The 27,514-nt window shown below is 49.9% G+C and overlaps 1 protein-coding gene across 1 annotated transcript; it reads left to right on the forward strand.

Moving 5' to 3' along the window:
• The first annotated feature begins 146 nt into the window (after positions 1-146).
• ACADVL (acyl-CoA dehydrogenase very long chain) lies at positions 147-26,773 on the forward strand. The gene is made up of 20 exons (XM_063138641.1): positions 147-333; positions 625-673; positions 4,230-4,305; positions 4,981-5,053; positions 9,294-9,358; positions 10,016-10,150; positions 10,568-10,712; positions 11,926-12,055; positions 12,866-12,991; positions 13,511-13,709; positions 13,903-14,007; positions 15,270-15,356; positions 15,545-15,607; positions 17,036-17,137; positions 19,090-19,187; positions 21,961-22,033; positions 22,713-22,785; positions 24,091-24,163; positions 24,345-24,420; positions 25,388-26,773. The coding sequence occupies exons 2-20, from the start codon at positions 654-656 to the stop codon at positions 25,523-25,525; spliced, it is 1,857 nt and encodes a 618-aa protein (XP_062994711.1). The 5' UTR covers positions 147-333; positions 625-653; the 3' UTR covers positions 25,526-26,773.
• The last annotated feature ends 741 nt before the right edge of the window (positions 26,774-27,514 follow it).

Here is a 27,514-nt window from a genome sequence, read left to right on the forward strand (position 1 = left end):
GGAAAGCCACGTCTCCAAGTGGGGGGAACTACAAGTCCCAGCATGCTCCTGGGGCATTGGTGGAGCAGGAAGTAATTAGCCCCACCCTGAGTGCTTGACCTTGTGGGGGGGGAGTGAGGAGTGAGTAATTAAGTGTGCAAGCAAACAGCCCAGGGAAGTGCAAAGGACAGCAGCAGCAGCAGCAGCAGCAGGAGGAGGAAACTTCCAAGAAGCTCTTGCAGGACCCATAGATCCCCCCACCCCACAGACACGCCCCTCTTCCTCCACCATGCAAGCTCTCAGGCTGCCCCCCAAGCTCTGCTGGACCCTCCTGCGTGTGGGTGCCCCCCAAGGGTGAGTCTGTCCAAGGGGCTGGGGTGGGGGCTAAGTGTGGGGTGTTAAGTTGGGGGGGGGAAGGGAACCTGGCAATGGGGCAAGTTGGGGGGGGGGCTGTGACACCTCCCTCGACTCCTCCCCCCCCCGACAGTGCGAAGTCCTGTCCTAAAAGAACTAAGCCTACAGATGTTCTGAAAAGGGGACCCCTCCTTGGGGTGCTCAGAAGCACTTTCAGCCCCTCTCTTGTGTCCCCACAACTCCCTTAATTTTCTTCGTCTTCTCCTCTTCCTCCTCCCCCCCACCCCCCAGGTCTGGAGGGGTCCCAGCAACGAGGCTCTATGCTGCACAGGCCGCCGAGGTAGGGGGTCACTGGGGTGGGTGGGGGGCTGGGTGTGGGTCACTTCTTCCCGGGGAGGGTGACCTGATTCCCGAATTGCCTCCTGTTTATTTCAGCGAGGCAGTAATTAATCTCATTAACGCTGGCGGTGCCTCTGTTGCGTTGGATCGGTATGTGAATTTGGCAGGGTGGGGAAATTATTATTATTATTATTATAATGATTATTTATTGCATTTTTATACCTCCCAATAGCCGAAGCTTCCTGGGCGGTTCACAAAAACTAAAACCATTCAAAGTATAAAACAAACAGTATAAAACATGATATAAACGGATTAAAACACACCATACATGATGAAAACATCCTGAAAACATTCTAAAATTTCACTGGATAGGAAATGAATCAGGTCAATTTGCCCACATCTTGGGGGGGGGGGTTGAACTGAATTCCCGCCACCCCCCACCCCCCAGCTTTGTGCCTGGCAGTCTGTCTGTTGAGCCCTTCATGAGGGCTAGAAACTTGACCCTTGGACAGCAGCTTGAACGCCTGCATGGATCCCGTTGTAGTCTGCTAGATTCGTTTTGTGGAGATTCTCAACAACACTCGTCCCTGTTTCTTCTAGACTATAAATAATATCTCCCCACCCGCACACACACACAGTATTGAACCACGAAATCTGGATTTCTGGGCCCCGTTCCTTTTAGGTCTCCATGAGAAACTAAACTTTGGAGACGCCCAAAGTTTCTTCCTTGTTTATACCAGCCGATGCGCAAACCGCTTTGAAACTCTGAGCATGCATGTTTTATTTATTTATTTATTTATTTATTTATTACATTTATATACTGCTCCACAGCCGAAGCTCTCTGGGCGGTTTACAACAATTAAAAATAGTAAACATTAAAAGTATACAAAATTTAAAAACGATCAAAACATAAAAAACAATATAAAAACAACAGTATCCATTTAAAAACAACAATTCTGGGGTCCATTAAAAACAAACTTAACATTGTTAAATGCTGTTAAAATGCCTGGGAGAAGAGAAAAGTCTTGACCTGGCGCCGAAAAGATAACAATGTTGGCGCCAGGCGAGCCTCAACGGGGAGATCATTCCACAGTCGGGGGGCCACCACTGAAAAGGCCCTCTCCCTTGTTGCCATCCTCCAAGCTTCCCTCGGAGTAGGCACTCGGAGGAGGACCTTAGATGTTCAGCACAGTGTACGGGTAGGTTCATGTCGGGAGAGGCGTTCCATCAGGTATTGCGGTCCCAAGCCGTGTTCAATGTGCTTGCACTAAATCCGCCCCCCCCCCCCGGTATCCCCAATGGCAGTTCTTGCAGGCATCCGTTGACAATAACTGCCCCCCCCACCCCACCCCACCCCACCCCAGACTCAGACGCCTTTTGACCATCCTTTTACAAACGGCAGTTTCCCACCCCGGGGGACACCTGCTGCTCAAACATGGATGGACCCCTTTTGCTGCCTCTCAAACCGGGTGCCTGTTGTCACTTCTGCTTTATTGGGACACACGTGCCGGTCGGCTGAGGCTTGTTTCTGCTCTGATTGTTAATGCCCGGTACTCTCTAGTGGAAAGGTCACATTGTTCCGGGAGTATTTAATGCCGCATCGGGGAGTATTTAGGGGAAAGGTGAGCACAGGCGGCCCCAGTCTTGGCTGGCTGAGAGTCATTGCAAGCGGAGGCCGTGTGGCAAGTCCCAGGACAGAGCTGCCAGTATCCAAGCTGGCTAATACCCTCCTAGAGATGGCTGTGGTTCTCCAAAATCATCAGAAACTTGGATTTTAGCCACACTCTGCTCCCAAGTCCACCCTCCCCTAGCCCTCCCGATGCCCCAGACTTCCCAAATGTGCTTGAGATTATAAGGATCCAGGCAGCATTGCGTTTCTAACTCTGCTCAGCCGGTTGCCGGCAGGAACGGAGGAAAGTGGCGCTTTTGTGAGGTCAGGGCCCTTTGTCATTGAGCCCAGGCTGTCTGCTGACCCTTGACCTCTGCAGCCTCCCGCGGGGGCATTTCGGGTCTTCGCTGCAGTGGTCTCGCCCCCTTTGAGAGCTGTCTGAGATGGTGTCTGTTGCCACATCTCATGGCAATTAGTTCCATTAACCCATTATTATGCCCGGATGTGTGTGTGGGCGGCCTGGGTTCAAATCCCTCTTCATCCATAAAAGCCCAGTTTGGTGGCCTTGGGCGAATCACTTTCAGCCCGTCTTACTTTGCCTGGTCGTCGGGGAGGGGCACAGGGTCATGTGGCGTGGATTAGTTACCCCTCATCACCCTCGAACTGGCCGCTTCTATTCTCAAGAGGCTGCATGGTCTACACATGCAGCAGAATGAGATCATAGAATCATAGAATCGTAGAGTTGGAAGGGGCCTACAAGGCCATCGAGTCCAACCCCTTGCTCAAGGCAGAGAGGACTGTACCACATCAGCCTGCCCGTGGGTGTGGGCGTGCCATTCTTGTATGTTTTCCCATGTAACAATTAGCACATCCTCGAGAGACATATGCTAACCCTACTTATATTCCTTTTTGAGTTGTTTTTCTACTTCTGGGAAGTTAATTTTTTACACAACCAAGCACTAAAAAAAAAGTGACCTTCTGCCTGCAGTCTGAAATGATATAGTCCAGTCTAACCACTGCAGGACTCTACCACCTCCGTTTTGATAGGTTGGATCTAAGTGATGGTAGTGACGGGCCAAAATGTTTCAGTGACTTGAGATCTGAGAAGCAGAATGCAGGTTCTTGCTCAAGACGTGATAGTCAGACTCACATGTTTTATTCTGGACTACAGCTCCTTTAACAACTGGAGTGCAGGACACGGAATAACAAGCTGAAGTTACAGGAAGTCAGATTCCGGCTGGACATCAGGAAAAATTTCCTGACTGTTAGAGCAGTACGACAATAGAACCAGTGGCCTAGGGAGGTGGTGGGCTCTCCCACACTGGAGGCCTTCAAGCGGCATCCACCTGTCAGGGATGCTTTAGGGTGGATTCCTGCATTGAGCAGGGGGTTGGACTGGATGGCCTTAGAGGCCCCTTCCAACTCTGCTATTCTATGATTCTATTAACTAGGCAACAGGCAGAAAATCATCTGGTAGCGTTCTGCCTTCAGCATGGATATTCAGAGGCTTAGAAAGTTCTCCAAATTTATATCCAAATTTATTGCTCTGCAACCTTCAAAGGCAGAGGAGAAGAATTCTTATGTCCCAGGCAGAAAATCCACACAGTGATTAAAAAGATGCCAATAAATGAAATAGCTGCGGATTTGCTACCCTGTGGTGGTAGCAATCGCATCCGCCCCCAGAGGCAAAGGCATCCCGTCGCCCTGTCTCACGGTAGGGCCGGCCCTGGTTCCAGGCGCAAGAGCACCTGCCAGAAGAACAGTTGGCCGCCATCCAAGCTAGGCCCCGGTTATCCGCCCCACGTCTCGGCCAAAGTCCTGTCCTAAATTTGGCCGGCCAGTACTTTAAATGAGTAAATAAAGTTAATTCGTATGCTGCTTTTCAGCCCAACACAGCATGAAAAATGAAACATATCAAACAAAATGATATTTTCTCACCCCTTTGCAGGCCGTACTGGAAAAATCGGGGTACCACAACAGCTTCTGCTTCACAAACGGTGTCAGGAAAAAAATCTTCACTCGCAGTATGTTTCCCCCCCTTTTTTGGGAGTACGGAAGTTATTTTTGCTGGGGGGAAGGATGTTTAAGGAATTACTCCTGGTCTCCCTTGTGGATTTTAGGAAAAATAGATGGGTTTCCGGCTTGCCCTCTGGCTGAGGGGCGACCCCTGCCCTGTGGGCAAAGGAGTGTTCCATTGTGTAATAGAACAGGCGTGGGCAGAAGATGAGTCTTCAGATTTTTTTGGACTTCAACTCCCAGAAGCCCCTGCCAGTTTGGCCAATGGTCAGGACTGCTGGGGGTTGAAGTCCAGAACTTCTAGAGGACGACCTTCTGACCACCCCAGTAATGGAGGATGGGAATCACATGGAAGTTCATGCATTGCCTTGCAAGCTCACACGCTCCCTATTGGCTGAGCTTCTGTGATGTCATGGACTATTCAGAAACGTCCTACGTGCTTGGGGGGACTATAAGCCGCTTTGTTGTTGCTGCCTCACTGACCTCAGAGCCACCAGCCTCCACTACAACTATAGAGTTGGACCCTTGGTCCATCTAGTCCCATCTACTGCGCTGACTGGCAGCATCAGCTCTCCAGGGGCCGGATTCTTTCGCAGCCCTGCCTGGGGACGCCGGGGGCTGAACCCGGGGCCTCTCCATGCTTCTCCCAGCTGAGCTTTGTTGTCATCTTCTCTTCCGCCCAGGAGTCCAAGTCCTTCGCCGTGGGAATGTTCAAGGGGCAGATCAACACGGAGGAAGTCTTCCCTTATCCCTCAGGTAAAAAGGCGGCCGAGGTGCACATGGGTGTGGGCGGGTCGGAGGTGGTGGAATTTCCTCAGCTGCGAGAAACCCTACCCAAGACCCCATTCGTTTTCTGAGTCGTGGGTAGGCTCTAATTCAAAGTGCTGGTTATGACCTATAAAGCCCTCTATGGCTCGGGTCCAGGTTATCTGAAAAACCGTCTTCTCCTGCATGAGCCTGCCCGTGCTCTGAGATATTCTGGGGAAGCCCTCCTTTCAGTCCCCGCATCTTCACAGGCACGCTTGGTGGGAACCTGGGAGAGGGCCTTCTCGGTGGCTGCTCCGGTGCTCTGGAACTCTCTTCCCAGGGAAGCTAGGCTGGCTCCCTCCTTGATGGGCTTTCAGAAGCAGGCTAAAACTTGTTTGTTCCAGCAGGCCTTTGGAGAATAATCTGGGCCTCCGTCTATGCTAAGGACTTGTAAAATTGTCGTGTATTTTAAACCTTTAATGTTTTAATATTTTATTTTAATTTTTGTACATTTATTTTCCTAGGTTTTAACATGTATATGTTTTAAATTTTGTAAGGCCACCTTGGGGCCCAGTATTGGGCAAAAGGTGGGATACAAATAAATATAGTAATAATAATAACTTCTGTGTTTCCCACGATGGGTTGACAGGCAAATCAGAGAAATGCGTTTGGCCTCCATCCTCCGTCCCCAGCCAGGTGCCCCCACCAGATGCATTGGACTACAAAGCCCATGATGGACAGGGGCGCTGGTTGGGGGACAGATTTATTTACTATTTATTTATTTAAAACATTTATATCCCGCCCTATATCAATAAGACCTCAGGGCGGCGTACAGATAAAAGCATACGGTATAAAACAGTAAATACACACAGCTAAAAACAAATTAAACCATAAACCAAGTAAAACTGTTAGGTACTTATCAAAGTTTAAGTACCAGCAGTTCAGCTTTCGACTCTTTGCTCTCAAAAGAAATACTCACAGACGTGGAGTTTCTTCAGCAAAAGTGTTTACTGAGACATATAAATAAACCTCGTTCCTAATACATAATCTTCCATCGACCAGCAACGAACGAGAGAAAATAAACATGCGATATGTACAACTATACATACATTCCAAAACTGAATGATAACATCTTTGCATCATTTGTTTCTTTATTTATTTATTACATTTCTATACCACCCAATAGCCGGAGCTCTCTGGGCGGTTCACAAAATCAGTCAATTTACAGTTTTATCATAGAATCCTAGAATCAAAGAATAGCAGAGTTGGAAGGGGCCCACAAGGCCATCGAGTCCAACCCCCTGCTCAATGCAGGAATCCACCCTAAAGCATCCCTGACAGAGGGTTGTCCAGCTGCCTCTTGAAGGCCTCTAGGGTGGGAGAGCCCACCACCTCCCTAGGTAACTGATTCCATTGTCGTCCTGCTCTAACAGTCAGGAAGTTTTTCCTGATGTCCAGCTGGAATCTGGCTTCCTTTAACTTGAGCCCATTATTCCATGTCCTGCACTCTGGGAGGATCGAGAAGAGACCCTGGCCCTCCTCTGGGTGACAACCTTTCAAGTATTTGAAGAGTGCTCTCATGTCTCCCCTCAATCTTCTCTTCTCCAGGCTAAACCTGCCCAGTTCTTTCAGTCTCTCTCCATAGGGCTTTGTTTCCAGACCCCTGATCATTCTGGTTGCCCTCCTCTGAACACGCTCCAGCTTGTCTGCGTCCTTCTTGAATTGTGGAGCCCAGAACTGGACGCAATACTCTAGATGAGGCCTAACCAGAGCCGAATAGAGAGGAACCAGGACCTCACGCGATTTGGAAGCTATCATTAACAAGCATCACCTGCTGTGATGGTGAAACTCAGACTCTGTACCAAGTCCAGTTTTGTTCAGGGCTTATCTTTCTGTAGATACATTTTCTGCCCTGACAAATATATATATAATTATTATTATTATTATTATTATTATTATTATTATTATTATTATTTATTGCATTTTTATACCGCCCAATAGCTGAAGCTCCCTGGGCGGTTCACAAAAACTAAAACCATTCAAAGTACGAAACAAGCAGTATAAAAACATGATATAAAATTCACATTAAAAACTGATTAAAAACATACCACACATGATTAAAACATCTTTAAAACATCCTGAAATCATTTTAAAATGTCACTGGATAGGCCTGCCGGAATAGATCAGTCTTTGTTGTAACAATTTATATAATTTAAAAGCAGTAAAACTATTAAAACGCCTGGAACGCTCTTCCAGAACATTTGAGAACTACAAGTTCAACCGCAGCTTTTAAAGCTCAGCTAAAAACTTTTCTTTTTCCTAAAGCTTTTAAAACTTGATGTTGTGCAGACTTCTACTGTTACTTTCTACTGTTAGTTTTTCCCTACCCTGTGCCTGCTTACCCTACCCTGTACCTGTTTGCATTCTCTTCCCCTCCTTATTGTTTTACTATGATTTTATTAGATTGTAAGCCTATGCAGCAGGGTCTTGCTATTTACTGTTTTACTCTGTACAGCACCATGTACATTGATGGTGCTATATAAATAAATAATAATAATAATAATAATAAAGATGACGTAGATCAGTGGTTCTCAACCTGGGGCACTCCAGATGTGTTGGACTGCATCTCCCAGAATGCCCCAGCCAGCTGGCTGGGGCATTCTGGGAGTTGTAGTCCAACACATCTGGAGCGCCCCAGGTTGAGAAAGGCTGACGTAGATGGACCAACCAACGCTGCGGTATGTGGTTCCCGTGGGCTTTAGTTTAGTTTTGTTACGTCTTAGGATTTGGGGGCAGTAGAAAAAGGTAACCTCACGATTAGACTACTGTAACGGCGCTGTGTGCGGGGCTGCCCTTGTGCCTGGTTCAAAAGCTGTGCCTGGTGCAGAACGCAGCTGATGGGTTGCTCACGGGGACGCCCCGCGATGCGCACGTCACACTTGTGTTAAAAGAACTGCACCGGGTGCCTGTTAGTTACCAAGGGGGTGGTTATTATTATTATATTTATTTATATCCCGCCTTTTGCCCAATGCTGGGCCTCAAGGCGGCATCACAAAATTTAAAACATATACGTTAAAAACCTATAAACAGAGATATACAAAAGTTAAAAGTATATTAAACATATTCCAAGATTAAAACATTTAAAATGACAATTTTAAAACGTCCTTGGCACAGACGGAGGTCCAGTTCATTCAACAACGAAAAAGCCTTTGCCTGCCTCCTAAAGTAGGGTGACCCTATGAAAAGGAGGACCGGGCTCCTGTATCTTAACAGTTGCATAGAAAAGGGAATTTCAGCAGGGGTCATTTGCATATATGGAGAACCTGGTGAAATTCCCTCTTCATCACAACAGTTAAAGCTGCAGGAGCTATGCTAGAGTGACCAGATTTAAAAGAGGGCAGGGCACCTGCAGCTTTAACTGTTGTGATGAAGAGGGAATTTCACCAGGTTCCCCATATACACAAATGACACCTGCTGAAATTCCCTTTTCAATACAGCTGTTAAAGATACAGGAGCCCGGTCCTCCTTTTCATAGGGTCACCCTACCTAAAACACATCAGGAAGAGAAGGGAGCCGGTCTGGCTTCCCCGGGAAGAGAGTTCCAGAGTACTGGAGCAGCCACCGAGAAGGCCCTCTCCCACGTCATGCTACGCTAAGGTTATGTTTTTGTCATACAAAGCCCTAAACAACTTAACCTAAGCACCAGGATCATCAGAGGAGACCTCACCGGTCATTTCACGACCAAGAGAATGTCGCCGCGTGATATCTCGAAGGCTGGCCTTCTCCGTGGTGGCACCCGCCCTCTGGAAAAACCCGCCCCCTGTACAGTTTGAGAGGCAGAAAATGCGCCATGTTTCAAACACCCCCCTGGAAAAAAACGCCTTGTTCACCCAAGCTCCACCTAATTGCCCTGTTACTATTATTGTAATTGGAGCTGTTTTTAATAATGTCTTCTACAGGTGATTTTAATATTTACACGTGACCCACTTAAGGATTTTATTACATTAAGTGCTATCGAAGTATTACAAATAAATGGAACGTAAACCCAGTGAACTTTACCTTTGTGGCCTGCGTCATTTCCACCTTGCTCCCTGGGATGGTCTTGCTTACTTGGTCAGCGTCGGAAAAAGTTTAATTGGAAATGCAGGATTTAAGGCGAACTGGACACTGCTGACGGGGGCATATTTGGGCGCCGGGAAGGGAGGGGACCGGTGGACAGTCCCTGATAGCATTGCTTTTCTTGTTACAGTCCTAAGTGAGGAGCAAGCCCAGACGTTGCAAGAATTGGTGGGTCCGGTCAGTCGGTTTTTTGAGGTGAGACATTCGAGGGACGACCCATTCTGGATGTGGGGAGCAAAGTTGAGTGCGGAGCATAATTGGGGAAGGATTAGTGGGAGATTATCTGATGGGTATTTGCTGAAAATCCCTGCTGGGGCACAGGGAAGGTGGACTCACAGTGCCGCATTGTGTGCGTGCGTGTTGCCGGGGGGGGGGGGGGGAGTTGTGTATATTGGGAAATTATTCAACAGGGCACCCTGGTTTTTTATTTATTATTTATTTAGAGTATTTATATACCGCTCCCCATTGAAAAATTTCGGAGCGGTGTACAAGGTAAAATGAAAGTAAAAACAGAATAAAACAGCTGAAACAAAATTTAAAAAGAAGCAAAAACAGAAGTCCAAGGCTGCATGTTAAAGAAAGGCTTCTTGGAATAAAGATGTTTTCAGGAGGCGCCGAAAGGAGTCCAAGGTTGGCGCCTGCTTGACCTCCAGAGGCAGGGAGTTCCACAGGAGGGGGGCCACCACGCTGAAGGCTCTTCCCCTGGTGGACTCCAATCGGAGGATGGATCTATGCGGAATCGCCAGGAGCAGGCCCTCAGATGTCCTCAGTGACCGGGCAGGTTGTTAAGGGAGAAGGCGCTCTCTCAGGTATCCCCCGTTCTTCCTCCCCCGCCTCTCTCCCTCCTGGCAGGAAGTGAACGACCCAGCCCAAAACGACGACTTGGAGCAGGTAGAGGAGAAAACGATGCAAGGGCTGAAAGAGCTCGGAGCTTTCGGCTTGCAAATCCCCGTTCACCTTGGAGGACTGGGCCTCTGCAACACCCAGGTGAGGATCCCGGCTCCTCGAGAGTTGGCGTCTCTTTTCCCCTCTCCCATTCTGCTTAGGAGGGACCCTAGGAAGTCACGAGCAGGAAGTGGTGGCTATTAAGGGTAAGCTGCAGACCCGATTTGGACATGGACACGCGTCCCCCTTTCTGCCCGGCCATTGGTTAGGCTGCTGTGATGTCATGGAATGTTCATAAGGGTTCTAGCTGTCCAGGGGTGACGGGATCATTTCCCCTCTCTGACGAGGCAGGTGGAACTTTAAGACGAGGTGTCAGGCTGGAGTGATTCAGCACTGAGGAAGAAACCGCTCTGCCCATGTTTAGAGGCGCTCTTTGTCTTCTGCTGACCAGAACTGGACATGTTCCACTGTTGACCTCCACATTGCTTCTCTGGTCTTCCCTCTCTCCCAACCCTGCAGTACGCTCGGCTGGTGGAAATCGTTGGAATGCATGACCTGGGAGTGGGCATCACCCTCGGGGCTCACCAATCCATCGGGTTTAAAGGGATCCTTCTCTACGGCACCCAGGAGCAGAAGGAGAAGTATCTCCCCAGGCTGGCTACAGGTACGGGGACAGGTGGGACCCGGGCAGGACTGTGACGGGGGGAGGCGGCGGCGGAAACGCAAGGGGTAGGAGGCTATTTTCTAGCTCTGTGGTTTTAAGAATCACATTTTACTGGGCTTGGATTCCGTTTCAAGGTTAAGGTTTTATATTTTACTACGGTATTGTACCCGGCGGATTTAAGTTTCGTTTCGTCACCCGCCCGGAGAGTTTCCGTTGCTGGGGAGATATAGGAACGTAATAAATGCACACATAAATACTGTCTAAAATTAGGGGACAGGAAGGGAAGGCTCATCCCTGAACACGGCCCCTCCTGCCACGTGGCCCACGCTGGCCAAGGTTCTGCCCCCCCTTCCTCCCCCCCCTTCACATTGCAACTCCTTAAAGCTCTTGACAATTTGCTTCTTTTCCCCTTCATCCAAGGGGAGGGGCGGGGAGTTGTGCTCCTTGGATTGTGGGGTGTGTGTGGGAGGCGTTGAGCCTCTTTTATCCGAGGGCCGAATTCCAGCGGTGGATGGAGCCAGAGGCAAAAAGGCCCTGAATAACTGCATGCTTTAGGCTGGAGCTCTTACTTAGGAAAGGCTTTTTGACCTTTTTAGAATGGGGCGGGGTGGGGGCGGGGTGTGTGTGACTACCAAATCACCAGTGTTTTTGTGGGGAGGGGGAATATTTATATTGTGCAACTTGAAAAAATGCCCCAGGCCCTCTGGGAATGGTGGTGCTGTCTGTGTGTGTGTGTGGGGGGGGGCACACGTGATACTTCTCCATTACCCTGGTAAATGGTTTTTTCCACGACTGCGCCCCTGTGGGGATGTCACAACGCCTGGAGTCTTTGCAGACAGCAAACTGTCTGGAGATAAAAGGTGGAGGTGACAGACCCCTTTATCTCCCTATTGTTAATTGTCTGAGAGCAGTACGTCATGTTTTGACTTCCAGCTTAATCCGGGGAACAAACAGGGTAAGAGAGCTAGTTAGCAAACACTAGTAATGAGAAAAGTTAATTACCTTACTCAAACCTGACAATGAAGGTTGACTCACCTAGGGGAGGAGGGAGGAATTGAGCGAGCACGAAATAGGTATATAAACTTTTGATATGTTCTTAATAAACATGATTTTACCAATCATCACTTCGGCCTCTTGCGTTGGTGTGGGAGATCCCTACACCCCCCACCCCACCCCATTGACCTCCACCCCTTCTGCTCTCCTCCCCCCCCAGGTGAGACCATCGCCGCCTTCTGCCTGACGGAGCCCACCAGCGGCTCAGATGCCGCCTCCATTCGAAGTGCGGCTGAGCTCAGCCCTTGTGGCACCTACTACACTCTCAATGGAAGCAAAATCTGGATCAGGTGAGGGGTGGGGGTGGGGCAGATTTTTTGGGGGGCGGGGGGAGGGATCTGCCACTCACCTTGGAGAAGTGTTCCCAACAGCGGCTGCTGCTTTATTTATTCCGTTGTTTGGGGTTTTCCACTCATTTGTAGTTTTATGTCGTTCTCTGCTTTGTTGTGTTGTCTGTAATGATCTAAACCAGTTATGCCCCACCTGGCTCCCTCTAGATGGGTGGAATACAACTCCCAGCATCCCCCAGCCAGCACAATAGGCATTGTTTTCCCTGGGGGGGGGGAGGGAGGGGAAGCAGTGTGCAAAGAAAACAATAAAATATGAGTTAAAATACCATAGACAAAAGCCAGAAGGAATCTAACAGCAGAGATAAATACCTGGGAAAGATCTAAGACAGCCTTCCTCAACCTGGGGCACTCCAGATGTGTTGGACTGCATCTCCCAGAATGCCCCAGCCAGCTGGCTGGGGCATTCTGGGAGTTGTAGTCCAACACATCTGGAGCGCCACAGGTTGAGAAAGGCTGATCTAAAAGCACCGGAACTTTCTAACGTAAGGCCTTCCACTGACAGTGGAACGCTGCAATGTGGACACCAGGTGAGCTTCCCTGGGGAAGCGCTGTCTACAGACGGGGTGTCGCCACCGGAAAAGCCGTGCAAGTTTCGGACCCAAGGGGGAGTCTCCAGCGTTCTTCTGTTCCCCCAGCGGCCACCCAGATGTCCCAAAGAGAAGCTTACAAGTGGGACGGGCGGGCAACCGCACCGCCGTGCCCGGTAGTCCTGAATGGGGCTTCCAAGACTGACCCAACAATCTCTTGCAGCAACGGCGGCCTGGCCGAGATATTTACGGTTTTCGCGAGAACGCCGCTGAAGGACGAAGCGACTGGCGAAGTGAAGGACAAGATCACGGCCTTCATTGTGGAGCGATCCTTCGGGGGTGTCACGCGGTGAGTAATGGCGGACGGTGACTTAGACCCAGCCGGGTTCCTTGTCCATCCAGCCTGAAATTCCCCATGCTGACGTGGCAGAGAAAGGTCTTTTCCCACACGTTGTTACTGATCCTTTTAACTGGAAATCCCGGGGACTGAGCCAGAGGCCCTCATGGTTTGATTCTGTTTTCCTCTTCCCTCCCCACCTCTTTTTCCTTTCGTGCCGTGTCTTTTTATATTGGAACCCAGGCGTGGGAGGGGGCAGGGACCTTTTTTTTTATCGACTTGTCGCTCCAGGAGCCTTTTTGGCTGAGGAGTGCAATAAAAATGCTCTACATAAATAAAAGCAGGCAGGTGTTCCTACCGCTGAACCATGTGAGCTCCTCATGGAGCTGGGCAGGATAGACTCCAGGAAGAAGCCCTTCCTGAGCAAAGGGAGGACCCTATTTGCGAGCGGCCGAGGCGATTCCTTGCAGAAGCGGTCGTATTGTGTCGGGTGTATTATGGGATATCTCACACCTGCCTCCCCCGCTCCAGTGGCCCCCCTGAAAAGAAGATGGGGATCAAGGCATCCAATACGGCAGAGGTCCACTTCGATGGGGTTCGTGTCCCGGCAGAGAACGTTCTGGGAAGCCCCGGCGCCGGTTTCAAGGTCGCCATGAATATCCTCAACAACGGGCGATTCGGCATGGCAGCCGCGATGGCCGGCACCATGCGTGGGGTCATCGGGAAAGCGGTGAGTGACCTTCCCTGCATCTCCTGGCGTGTGACGTCCGCAGTGACGCCTGCGTTGGACAGACCCCATCTTGCCTCCTCTCTGTCCCATCATCCCCTAAATCCCTTCTCCCCCCCCCCCCCGGCCCAGCTCCTGCAGCACCCTGATCACCACCCAACCTCCATCGTTTGACTTTCCCTCTTCCTCCCAAAAGGTGGACTACGCTGCCAACAGGACCCAATTCGGGGATAAAATCCATAATTTCGGAGCGATTCAGGAGAAGCTGGCCCGGATGGCCGTGCTGCAGTACGTCACGGAGGTGAGGAAGAAGGGGCATCTCCCAACCTCTGCCAGGGGGCCAAAGCCCCACCCAATCCTGTCCCACCACCCTGGCGTCCCCTGAATACTTTCAAGTAGGGCTGTGCTCCGCTTCTCCTCGGACCAGAGAAGCAGAAGCGGATCGGGGGGCTTCGCCTCCCCTTAAGGCGGAGGCGAAGAGGATCCGGGGGAGCAGCGGAGCGTCACGGAGCGGATCGAGGTCTCTTACCTGTGTCCGTCGCGGCCCGTCACCGGCTTCACTAGAGCCCGCGGCTCAACCCGGAAGTGTAGGCCGCAAGTAGGGCCTACAGTTCCTGGTTGAGCCGCGGGCTCTAGTGAAGCTGGCGGCAGGCCGGGACGGAAGCAGGTAAGGGGGAGGAGGGAGGGGGGCCTTACCTGGAGCCGCCCCCCACCGCTGCGGAGCTCCGATTTGGAGCGGACCCTAGGCGGATCAAGGCGGGGCAGAGCGGGCCCGATACGGATCGGGAGTGGGGCGGAGTGGGGGGTCCGTGCAAAGCCCTACTATCAAGCCCTACCTCCATGGTCATGAGGACTTAGGGACTTGCTTTTTTTTTTTTTAAATGGAAGCTGAAATTAACAAGATACACCCAACAACAACAATTTTATTGTCGTCGATAGACCATTCCAGCAAAAGTTACATACAAAAAGCACTGAGCATAAATTTAGTTATTAAAAAGACAAGTAATCATAGATGTACCCAAATCCTTCCGTTTGAACAGAAAACTGTGACAGACCCCGGAACACTGGTGTAAGTTCCCGCGCAGTGTGGACCGTGGGTCCCCGGCAAACTTGCCAGCGTGTGCTCTGTAAAGATCTCAAAACGAAACCGCGAATAAGTGGGAAATTGCAAGTGTTGGCACATGGCAGCAGAAATATAATTCGATGTTTACATGCAGCCTCTGACTATGAAATCCATCGTTTTATAGTAATCCTGTAATATGTACGTACACAGTGGCAGAGCAGAATCAAAAAGCAGTGGTTCAAGGAGGTGAAGAGGTTGCGTACAAACGTTGGGTTGTATTTCTATTGATATTTTCTGAAGTTTGTGGTTTTCTACTCATTTGTCTTTTTATGTCGTTCCCTGGTTTGTTGTGTTGTCTGCAATGATCTAAACCAGTTATGCCCCACCTGGCTCCTTCCAGATGGGTGGCATACGGTGGGAGTTGTATCCCACTCAGCTGGACTAAATCTTTCAAACGGTCATGACGCTCAACCGCACCTGGGCCCTTTTTCTCTCCGCAGTCCATGGCTTACATGATCAGCGCAAATATGGACCAGGGGGCATCCGACTTCCAGATCGAGGCGGCCATCAGCAAAATCTTTGGCTCGGTGAGGACGAGGCAGGGGGTGGGCGCCGGCTTGCCATGGGTCACCTCTGCCACGGCAGCCCTGCTCTAAGTCTCTCTCTCTTGCCGTCTCATTCGCTCTTGAAAGGGCACGTCGACCTGTGCCCATTTTGCAGATCGGCAAGACTGAGTCACTTGCGTTTCTCCCCCTTTCCTTTTTCCGTGGCTCAGGAAGCAGCGTGGACCGTCACGGACGAATGCATCCAGCTCATGGGCGGAATGGGTTTCATGAAGGTGAGTGAACTGGAAGGAGTCTCTTTCTCCAACACCCACCCACCCACGCACACGCTTCCTCCGTTGTCACCAGCAATAGACGCACATCGTTTCTTGTCTTTTATTTATTTATTTATTTATTTATTACATTTTTATACCGCCCAATAGCCGAAGCTCTCTGGGTGTGTTCACAAAAATTAAAACCATAATAAAACAACCAACAGGTTAAAAGCACAAATACAAAATACAGTATAAAAAGCACAACCAGGATAAAAACCACGCAGCAAAGTTGATATAAGATTAAAATACAGAGTTAAAACAGTAAAATGTTAAAATTAAGTGTTAAAATACTGAGTGAATAAAAAGGTCTTCAGCTGGTGACGAAAGGAGTACAGTGTAGGCGCCAGGCGGACCTCTCTGGAGAGCTCATTCCACAACCTTTCTCAAAGGAAAGGTATCTGAGCTGGAATATCCAATCTATAAAAAAACATGCCCACCCACCTCCCCCACCTCCCCAAAATAGCAGATGCACAAAGATTTTATTTTATTTTATTTATTTATTTATTTATTACATTTTTACACCACCCAATAGCCGAAGCTCTCTGGGCGGTTCACTAAAAATTAAAACCATAATAAAACAACCAACAGTTTAAAAACACAAATACCAAATACAGTATAAAGTACAGATGAGCTGTGGTTACCGGGCAGAGAGGGAAAGGAATTCTGTTCATGCTCAGAGATGCTTGAATATGAATTCACATGGTCCAGGGCTCACTACCACTTCCACCCTTAGTACTGGATTTGGGATTGGAACATGAGAAAGCCCTGACGCTGGATCAGACCAAGGGTTCATCTAATCCAGCACTCTGTTCACACAGGGGCCGACCAGCTGCCCATGGAAGACCCACGAGCAGGACACGGGTGCAACTGAACCCTCCCGCCCATGTTCCCCAGCACCTGGTGTATATAGGCTGACTGCTTCTGATACTGGAGATAGCACATAGCCATCAGGGCTACTAGCCATGGATAGCGTTCCGCTCCTCCAGGAATTTATCCAACTCCCTTTTAAAGCCATCCAGATAGGTGGCCATCGCTACATCTTGTGGTAGTGAGTTCCACAGTCTGATTCTGTGCTGTGTGAAGAAGTCCTTCCTTTTATCTCTCCTGAACCTCTCCACCCATCCGCTTCGTGGGATGACCCTGTTCAGTTCTAGTATTTTGAGAGAGGGAGAAAAATGTCTCCCTCTCCGCATTCTCCACCCCAGGCATACTTTTGCACACCTCTATCATGTCCCCCCTCAGCCTCCTTTTTTCCAGGCTAAACTATCTCCAGCCTCCCCTCATGGGGGAGATGCTCCAGCCCCTTCCTCGTTTTCGTTGCCCTTTTCTGTCCTCCGATCCCGCCCACCTTAACCCCTCGCCTTTCTGTCTGTTCCCACCCGACTCCAGGATGCCGGAGTGGAGCGTGTGCTGCGTGATTTGCGGGTGTTCCGGATCTTCGAGGGAACCAACGATATTTTGCGGCTGTTTGTCGCGCTGAATGGATTTCAGGTTGGTTGCTGGCAGGAGGGGCTGGAAAAGTGTTTGGGAAAGAGGGTTTTTTTGTGGGGAGGGCTTAGAGGTCAGAATTTGGGGAGGGAAGGAGAAAAATATGGAGGAGTCTGAGATGGAGGAAGGAGGGCTGAGAAGGACCGCTCCAAGCATCTTCTCATCGTAAGAACATAGAATCATAGAATAGTAGAGTTGGAAGGGGCCTAAAAGGCCATCCAGTCCAGCCCCCTGCTCATATGAAGAGTCAGGAAGGGACAAAAGTCCCATCTCTTCCAGCAGCCTGGTTTCCCCAGTGCCGAACCAGGTGCCTCTTGGGAAGCTAAAAAGCAAGGTATAAACACACCAGCTTTCTCCCATGGTTGTTTATTTACTGTTTTTTAAACGTATACCCTCCTTTTCTTTACAAAATAAACCAACCTTACTCAACCTGGTGCCTTCTGGATGTCTTGGACTGGCCAAGCTGGCTGGGAATGATGGGAGTTGCAGTCCAAGACATCTGGAGGGCACCAGGTTGAGGAAAGACGGAAATAAATTATTATTATTATTATTATTATTATTATTATTATTATTAATATGTGCCTTTTCCCCAATACTGGAATCTAAGGCGGCTTTACAAATTAAGACATGAACAGTTAAACCAGATATATACAAAAATTAAAAATAATCATTAAACATGCTATAATATTAAATCATTTTAAATAGGTTTTTTTTTTAATCCAATATATAAACAACATATAAACAAAGTTCCAGACTACTCCCCAAAGGCCTGCTGGAACAGAAAAGTTTTAGCCTGCCTCCGGAAACACACCCGGGAGGGAGCCCGTCTAGCTTCCCTGGGAAGGGAGTTTGAGTGCCCCGGGGCAGCCACCAAGAAGACCCTGTCCCGCGTTCCCACCAGGTGTGCCTGTCATGGCGGCAGCACTGAGAGAAGGATCTCGCCTGAAGATCTCAGAGCACGGGCAGGCTCGTAAGGGAGAATATAGTCTTTCAGATAACCTGGACCCAAGGTGTATAAAGCGGGTCACAGAATAGTATATCAGTTGGAACCAGGTGTAGTCATACTTAGAGCAGACCCCTGAAATTAATGGGCTGTTAGCCATGCTGGCTGGGGATGATATGGATTGAACTCCAACACTTCTGGAAGGCGCTGGGTTGCAGAAGGCTGTGTTATTTTACGTTGTTCCTAAGTTTAAAACGGCCCATTCAGAACGTCCGACAAGGACACGTGGGTTTCAAACCTCCCTGGAATGGTTGCATTGGAACAATGATGATGATGTGGAGTATTGCGTCCCGTTCTGGGCTCCACAAAAGAAGGACGCAGACAAGTTGGAGCGTGTTCAGAGGAGGGCAACCAGGATGATCAGGGGTCTGGAAACAAAGCCCTATGAAGAGAGACTGAAAGAACTGGGCATGTTTAGCCTGGAGAAGAGAAGATGGAGGGGAGACATGAGAGCACTCTTCAAATACTTAAAAGGTTGTCACCCAGAGGAGGGCCAGGATCTCTTCTCGATCATCCCAGAGTGCAGGACAAGGATTAATGGGCTCATGTGACAGGAAGCCAGATTCCAGCTGGACATCAGGAAAAACTTCCTGACTGTTAGAGCAGTACGGCAATGGAACCAGTTCCCTAGGGAGGTTGTGGGCTCTCCCACACTAGAGGCCTTCAAGCGGCAGCTGGACAACCACCTGTCAGGGATGCTTTAGGGTGGAGCCCTGCATGGAGCAGGGGGTTGGACTCGATGGCCTTGTAGGCCCCTTCCAACTCTGCTATTCTATGATTCTATGATTCTATAATCCTTATGTGAAAAGCCCGGGGGGGGGGGCTGCTGAAAACCCTGCTTGCTTGCTTCCTAGAGTCATCAAAACTTCAGGTGTTGGCTGGAATCTACCTGGATATTGCTTACACACACACGCATGCGCAATAATCTCTCTTCTCCTCCTCTTTACCCCAGAACGCAGGGAACCAGCTCCGCGGATTGCAGAAGGCCTTCAAGAACCCCCTCGGGAACGCCGGGCTCTTGGTCAGCGAGGTCGGGAAACGGGTCCGCAGGTACGGCTCCCTCCCCACGGGGGGATGGCGAAGGAGAGAACGGGAGGATGGAAATCTCTGTTTTGTCCGCGGCTGAGTTCCAGACAGGTTTCACCTGTCGAGGCACTGGGAAGTGGGTGTCGTTTTTATTTCCTGGAGTTTTAGAGAAGGGCTTGGTTGGCAAAAGCCGAAGTGGCTTCAACCGTATGATGTATTTGGGAAGTCTGTGAAGGGAGGCTGGAATTCCCTTCCATTTCTGCCCTGCCCCGATATTCTTTGGTTTTCTTGATTGGACCAAAATGAGCCGTTCTAGACCCGCAATTTGTTTGCTACGGTGGCCAAGCAGGTGCTTCTGAGGAGCCCGCAAGGAAACAGGCTCACGATGAAGGTAGAAAACTCCTCTCGGAGTATAGATGGGGGCCGGGGGGCAGGGGGGGGGGAGAATTGTGTAGTTCACATTTTCTGTAGTTTACTTACCTAATTTTATTTATTTATTTATTTATTTATTTATTTATTTATTTATTTATTTATTACATTTATATACCGCCCCACAGCTGAAGCTCTGGGCGGTTTACAACAGTTAAAAATAGTAAACATTAAAAAGTATACAAGATTTAAAAAACCGTCAGAAACATAAAAACAACAGTAAAAATACAACAGCATCCATGTAAAAACAACAATTCTGCGGTCCATTAAAAACAAACTTAACGTTGTTAATTGCTGTTAAAATGCCTGGGAGAAGAGAGAAGTCTTGATCTGGCGCTGAAAAGATAACAATGTTGGCGCCAGGCGAGCCTCATCGGGGAGATCATTCCACAGTCGGGGGGCCAACACCAAAAAGGCCCTGTCCCTTGTTGCCATCCGCCAAGCTTCTCTCAGAGTAGGCACTCGGAGGAGGACCTTAGATGTTGAGCGCAGTGCACGGGTACGGGTAATTCCGCATTTTCACGCCTCTGTGCAAGCTACTGCTCAAGCTACCTTTAGACATTATTATTATTATTATTATTATTATTCTTATTCTTATTCTTATTCTTGCACCATCAATATACATGGTGCCGTACACAGTAAAAGAATAAAACAGCAACACCCTGCCACATAGGCTTACATTCACACGTTTCCAAATTTTCAGGGTTCTCTTTTGAATACAAAAGTGTCTATGTTAGAGAAAATCACGTCCAAATATGCATTACATTAGAAAAGCTCATTGCCAAAAAAAAGTGTTTATTATGCTAAAACGCGTACAAAAATGGATGTATTGCAAGAAATATATACAAAAATGCTTATGAATGTTGATGCAAACATTATTTTATCATTGCATTTATATCCCGCCTTTTTCCCTCTAAAGAACCCAAGGCGGCGTACATAATCCTCCTCTCCCTTTTATCCTCACAACAACAACCCTGTGAGGTAGGCTGGGCTGAGAGTCTGTGACTGGCCCAAAGTCACCCAGTGGGTTTCCACAGCCGAGTGGGGACTAGAACCCAGGTCTCCCAATTCACAGTCCGACACTTTAACCCCTACACCACACTGGCTCTGTGGTGGGGAAATTCTCGACTTTTGGGAGGAATTGAACATAAGACTGGAGAAATGCTCAATGTTCGAGATAAACTGAACTTAAGAATGTAAAAATACGAAACTAAGAGAAAATAAAATGGAAAGTTTTGTCCATCCCTAACTTGGGGAAACGTTGCTTCTGAAAACAGAGGATCTGTGTTTATCCCCATTATTTCAGCCTTCCTCAAGCTGGGGCGCTCCAGATGTGTTGGACTACAACTCCCAGAATGCCCCAGCCTGGGGCATTCTGGGAGATGCAGTCCAATACATCTGGAGCGCCCCAGCTTGAGGAAGGCTGATTTAAATGGACCACTTCTTTTGCCCGTAAGTCTGTGCAATCCTCTTTTACAGCTGTCTGGACTTGTGGCAGTGAGTCTCAAAAGTCAATTCTGTGTCATTTGGCAACCTTTTCTTTCGACCTGTCCTTTTCTAATAATGCCATTCCCTTTTGCTGGATGATCTTGAGTTCCAACCAAAGAAAAGAGAATAATTCTTTTCTCTACATCATTTCATGTCATTCCTGATTTTTCATACTTTTTTTGATTCATCTGTTTGTTTTTATCACTCTCCTTTTTTTTCTTTGAAAGGCCTCATTTCGTGAGCATTTTCTCTGATGTTCCATCACACAGAATCATAGAATAGTAGAGTGGGAAGGGGCCTCTAAGGCCATCCAGTCCAACCCCCTGCTCCATGCAGGGATCTGCCCTAAAGCATCACTGACAGAGGGCTGTCCAGCTGCCTCTTAAATGCCTCTAGTGTGGGGGAGCCCACAACCTCCCTAGGGAACTGGTTCCATTGTCGTACTGCTCTAACACTCAGGAAGTTTTTCCTGATGTCCAGCTGGAATCTGGCTTCCTTTAACTTGAGCCCGTTAATCCGTGTCCTGCACTCTGGGAGGATCGAGAAGAGATCCTGGCCCTCCTCTGTGTGACAACCTTTTAAGTATTTGAAGAGTGCTCTCATGTCTCCCCTCCATCTTCTCTTCTCCAGGCTAAACATGCCCAGTTCTTTCAGTCTCTCTTCATAGGGCTTTGTTTCCAGACCCCTGATCATCCTGGTGGCCCTCCTCTGAACACGCTCCAGCTTGTTTCTCCTGATCATTCATGTTAAGGCCATCGTTTTGTACCTTCTCTGGTCTTGAACCAGCTACTCCACTTCCAGCAATGGTTGGGGGGGGGTGCGCTGAAAGAAGCTGGGTTGTGCCCCCACCTCATGCCCCCTTTGTCTGCCCCCTTGCCAGGAAAGCTGGTCTTGGAACCGGGATTACGCTGAAGGCCGTTGTGCACCCGAGCCTGAGTTCGAGCGGCGAACGGGTGAGTGTGCCTAGCAAAACGTCAGAAGCCACTGATTTTGTGAGCTGCTTTGAGCTTCCTGTTTGAAGGCAAATGCTGCGAATGAAAAGCGGATCTGGGGGCTCCCCCCTCTGCCCCCCACCCCATCATCCCCTCACCAACTTGTGCATTCTCAGATTTCTCTCCATGAATTCATGGGACCATCAGAAGCTGCCTTAGACGAGGTCAAATTATTCGTCCATCTAGAATAGATCACTTTACCCACATCTGGTGCCTTCCAGCTGTGTTTGACTGCTACTCCAGTCACCGCCAGCAGGTGCACTGGCTGGGGACAATGGGCCTTGCAATCCAGTACACCTTGAGAGCGCCAGATGGGGGAAAGGCTAATTTAACACAATATTCTCTGCTCTGGCTGTTAGCAACTTTATTTCTGGTCCACAAACTCAAAAAAAGAAACAGTTCAGGCAGCAAAAAAACCTGAGCCAAAATTAAAGTGTATCCATTCTGTCAGGTTGACAACGTTGAATTATTCAATTTAACACTGTGTGTTGTGTGTGTGTATGTGCGTGCGTGCGCATTCAGATTTTGATCTGGAAATAAGGTGTGTGGGTGGGTGTTCGCGCATGTGAGTGGAAGCGAGAGGGTCCCTACAAACCTTTCTCCCCCTACAAACCTTTCTCCCCCTCTGCCTCTTTTGTAGACCGTCCGGGCGATCGACCTTTTTGCCGGTGTGGTGGAGGAACAGCTGCTCAAATACGGCAAGAAAATTATCGGTGAGTCGTTTCCGAGCGAAACAGACCAGACGGCCGAGGTCTGTGGGCAGGTAGCCACCAGGTTGCCCTCCTTCATCCCAGGGGATCATAGAATCATAGAACAGCAGAGTTGGAAGGGGCCTACAAGGCCATCGAGTCCAACCCCCTGCTCAATGCAGGAATCCACCCTAAAGCTTCCCTGACAGGTGGTTCTCCAGCTGTGAGGGATGCTTTAGGGTGGCAACGTGGCCCTCCAGATGTTTTGACTCACATCCACCTTGGCGACGTTGGCTACGGCGGGTGGAACGTGGCGGCCAAAGCCTCCGGGAGGCCACGAATTGGCTGCCTCTGCATTGCATGGAGGCTTGAAGAGATGAGTGACCCCACCCCCACCCCAGGACTTGAACGACAGGGTTCCCAGCTCCAGGGCCTTTTGGTGGTGGCCTCCGTGGCTGCCATTGTGGTTTCAGGGTTTTTCCTTTAAAGCAGCCTTCCTCAACCTGGGGCGCTCCAGATGTGTTGGATTACAACTCCCAGAATGCCCCAGCCACCTGGCTGGGGCATTCTGGGAGATGCAGTCCAACACATCTGGAGCGCCCCAGGTTGAGGAAGGCTGCTTTAAAAGAACTGGGGCAAGGCACATGAGGTGGCTGAAATGCAGGGCCATCAGAAGTGAAGCTTGTGGGTCCACGAGGAGCCCTCTGCTTGCAGCCGCGCTCCGGATCCAAAGCTCTGAACTCTGGCCCCAACTCCCAAGGAGAACGTCACGGGTTTTGTGATGCCGATGGACGCATCTCGGGCCGCTCTCCTTGGTGGGACGGAGCCTGGCCGGGGCTGGGGTGGGGCGGGGGAATCCCATTGCTGAGATGGGCAGCGGGGAGGGATGCAGAGGCGGGTGGTGTCTCTCGTTCTGAGGTAAATCGCCGCGAGTCCCCATTCTCTCACCCCCCAAACACAAATATGTCCTGTATTTTGCTTTATACACCTCCATTTCCATCAGCCTCCCCCAACCTGGTGCCCTCTGGATGTAACTGAACTGCAACTCCCATCATTCCCAACCAGCATGATGGGGGTTGATCTGGAGGGGTCAGGGAGGGCTGATTCACGCTACTGCTCTGGAAGATGTGGAGAGGAAGGGCGGTGGTGGTTGGCCGTGATACCTCAAATCAGGCCTCCTGTTCAGGGCCCACCGTGCCGTGTTTTGGGGCTTCTTCAAAGTGTCTAGCTGACCCCTGTCGGAAGCAGGATGCCCTGCCTGCCTCCGTCCACACCTCCGCACTGTAACTCTTGCTTGTGTGTCTTTCTCCTCCCGCCCGGCCATCCCAGATGAACAATTTGTGTTGAAACGCGTCGCGGACGGCGCCATCGATTTGTACGCCATGGCCGTCGTTCTGTCCAGGTGAGCCTCACGCCCCCCCCCTCCCGTCCAGCTCCATAACAGAGGGCCGGTGGACCCGGGAGAGGAGGTGCCCCTTACAGGTGTAGTGGGCCATTAAATCACACCGCTCTCCCCCTCCCTCAGAACGAGTTATTTCCCCCCCCCCTCAAGACCCTCTTCCCCTTTTCTCTCTTGCTGACAGAGCGTCCCGGGCCTTGGAGCGTGGGCAAGCCACGGCCCAGCATGAGAAGATGCTTTGTGACACCTGGTGCACGGAGGTGAGTCTTCTGGCACTGGGTTTATTCCGGGGTGGGGTGGGGGTCTCCAACCTCTTTCAGCCCGAGCGCCAAATTCGATTTCGGAGAGTGCCCGGTGTGGAGAAAGTGGAGAAGCAGACATTTGCCTCCCTCTCTCAAAACCCCCTCCTTTTCTCCAAGCTGAACGCTCCCAGCGGCTGTGACCTTTTGATAGCTCAATAGAGCTTCCATGCTTAGAGGCACTCTGCCTCATAAGAACGTCGGAAGAGCCTTGCTTGGTCAGACCAAGAATCTGTCTAGCCCAGCACTCCGTTCACACAGCGGTCAATCAGGACCCACAAGCAGGACATGGTGCAACAGCACCCTCCCACCCATGTTCCCCAGCAACCGGTGCACACAGGCTAACTGCCTCGAATACTGGAGAGAGCACACAACCATCAGGGCTAGTAGCCCTTGATCGCCTTCGTCTCCAGGAACTGATCCAACCCCCTTTTAAAGCCATCTAGATTGGTGGCCATCACTGCATCTTGTGGTAGTGCAGCCTTCCTCAACCTGGGGTGCTCCAGATGTGTTGGACTACAGGCATTCTGGGAGATGCAGTCCAACACATCTGGAGCGCCCCAGGTTGAGGAAGGCTGTGGTAGTGAGTTCCATAGTAGTGAACTCTGCGCGGTGTGAAGAACTCCTTCCTTTTATCTGTCCTGGATCTCTCACCCATCAGCTTCATGGGATAATGACCCCACTGGGTCCCAGTATTTTGAGAGAGGGAGAAAAATGTCTCCCTGTCCACATTCTCCACACCAGGCATCATTTTGTACACCTCTATCATGTCTCCCCTCAGCTGAACACTCCCAGGGGCTGTACCCTTCCCTCACAGGGGAGATGCTCCAGCCCCTTAATCATTTCAGTTGCCCTTTTCTGCGCTTTCCCCAACTCTGCTCTGCCTGCTTGTTTTTCATGCTTCCTCTCTTACTCTTCCCCTGCTCAGGCCTACGACCGCATCACCCAAAACCTGACATCCCTGCGATCCAGCGACACGCGGCAGTTTTTCAAGAACCTCCGAGGCATCTCCAAAGCAATGGTGGAGAATGAGGGGGTGGTTTCCCCCAACCCTCTGGGCATCTGAGGCACCCACCCACCCGAGAGCAGCGGCGGTTGTCGGTCTGTCCTTCATGCACACGCCGCCTCCTCCTCCTGCTGCTGCAGATGTCATGATTTGGCCTGCAGATTTTTGGGACGTGGAGGGGATTGGGTGTGGACTTGTTCATAGCTCTCTCCTGGAAGGCTGGTAGTGCTTTCGGAGAAATATACCTCTTTGCTATATAAATGCCTTAATGCACCCCTTAACAGCGGGGGGTGGGGGACAGAATAGACGGAAGCATATTAAAAGCTGTAGTTGCAGTGTTAAATTTGGTTCTGCATTTGGCTTTCTTTCTGGGCAATTCTCCCCCAGATACACGCACCTTGAACTCCCCCTGCGCCACGATCCCAAATTTTGAGCCGACAGAATTATCTGACTTGTAAAAGTGCAGCAAATTCCTCGATCTTAACCTCTCCCGCTTGTTAATTCACAAGCCGCCCGGGGGGGCCGGAAACTTCAGCCCATAAACATCAGTCGCGTATCTCAAGTTCTGTGGTTCCAGTTGTTGTGTTTTCTGTGAATAAGTATTAAATTACTTTGACAAACGTCTGGAGTGAAGACGGAGAACTGCTGATGGCGTTCAGGGAAGTTGTCTAGTGTAACGCGAGTGTTGGTTTAAAAATAGTCCCCGCCACGTGCTGGGAAGTAGAGGATGTAGAGGCAGCACACCCAGAGAGTGGGGCATGGCTTTTCATACCCAGCCTGCAAGACTTGGAGAGAAAGCACAAGTTTCTAGCTCTCATTGTGGCAGAGAAAAACGTGTACAGCTGTGCTGGTGACTTCTGTAAAACATCAAGACGTGTTGAGGGGGCGTGGGGGAGGGGATGTGAATCACGGAGAGGGGGGGGATAGAAGCCCCCCACCCACCCCCGGTCCTTTCCAGAGGCCAAAAGTTCCTGCATTTGTATCTTATGCATCTTTTTGCTCAGGGTATAAAAATTGGAACAAAACTGTAACAGTCCCTGAAGTGAGAATCTTGGTATTTAACTTGTGTAACCCAAATAAATCTTGGGTTGGAGGAGACTTAAGTTGGTACTGTTGAAATACACGTTCGGGAAAGGTGGAGCAAGTTCTCATTTGGATCTTTGTACTCTCTTTTAAAACTGTTTTTTTTGTCAACTGTTCCCAGATACAGATGCCGTCTGATCGTTAGAGTTTCATTAAAATTATTCAGCTTGTGGAATTCGGCCCGCTGATAACGTAATGCACCAATAAAACTCAGAGTTCTTTTCAGTCTTGCCTTTTGAAAGCAAACCGGCCTTTTGAACGTGTTGAAGATTCTCACCCGAAACCTGAACGTTTTCCTCGCATTTCAGATTGTTTTGTTCTGGCTCTAGAGTGGCCTCCCGAACCTGTGCTGGACTACAATTCCTATCATCCCCAGTGAGGACGGCTGGCTGGCATGATGGGAGTTGGAGTCCCACACTTCCGGAGGGTGCAGGGTTGGGGGAGGCCGCTCTTGAAATGGAAGTGATGGGTGTTGCTTCAAAAGGGCCAAGAGTACTACATCCCCCAGAATGCCTTTGGGGTGACTGGCGGGGGGGGGGGTGGACTTCACAATCTGCCTGGCAAATCTTTTAAGCTGGGCAGCTGTTTGGGAGGGAGATTAGGAGATTAAGGTTGTACATGTACAAACTGCTTGCAAGATGCCAGTGAAAAAGCGAGGTAAGGGGGGCGTCCGCGTTACCCCTCCGGTAAAGGTGCCCCCTCCCCACGGAATATATCCGGGGTGCACGTTTGGTTTGGGGGGGTTGTTCCCTTCTAGGGTTTTACTCAAGATCGCTTTAAAACTCTTCTCTCTGTGTGCGATTGCACGCCTTACTTTGGAACTAGGCGTGCAGGAAGGGTCCGGTTCCGTGAGAAGAACAAGCGAGAAGAGTTACGTGGATTAGTCTGCCCTCATCACCATTTCACTGCTTCGCTGTACACCGAGTTGTGGTGAGCGAGGTCAGGCCTCCCCCCCCCCCCCCCGCG

This window comes from Elgaria multicarinata, chromosome 11, assembly GCF_023053635.1.
Source record: "Elgaria multicarinata webbii isolate HBS135686 ecotype San Diego chromosome 11, rElgMul1.1.pri, whole genome shotgun sequence".
Lineage (NCBI taxonomy): Eukaryota > Metazoa > Chordata > Lepidosauria > Squamata > Anguidae > Elgaria > Elgaria multicarinata.

Bases quoted from the DNA above. Each gene is read 5' to 3' on its own strand.
- ACADVL (XM_063138641.1), top strand. From the start codon at position 654: ATGCTGCACAGGCCGCCGAG. The intron at 10,151-10,567 runs GTGAGGATCCCG...CCAACCCTGCAG, and splicing joins TGGGCCTCTGCAACACCCAG to TACGCTCGGCTGGTGGAAAT. The intron at 12,992-13,510 runs GTGAGTAATGGC...CCCCCGCTCCAG, and splicing joins TCCTTCGGGGGTGTCACGCG to TGGCCCCCCTGAAAAGAAGA.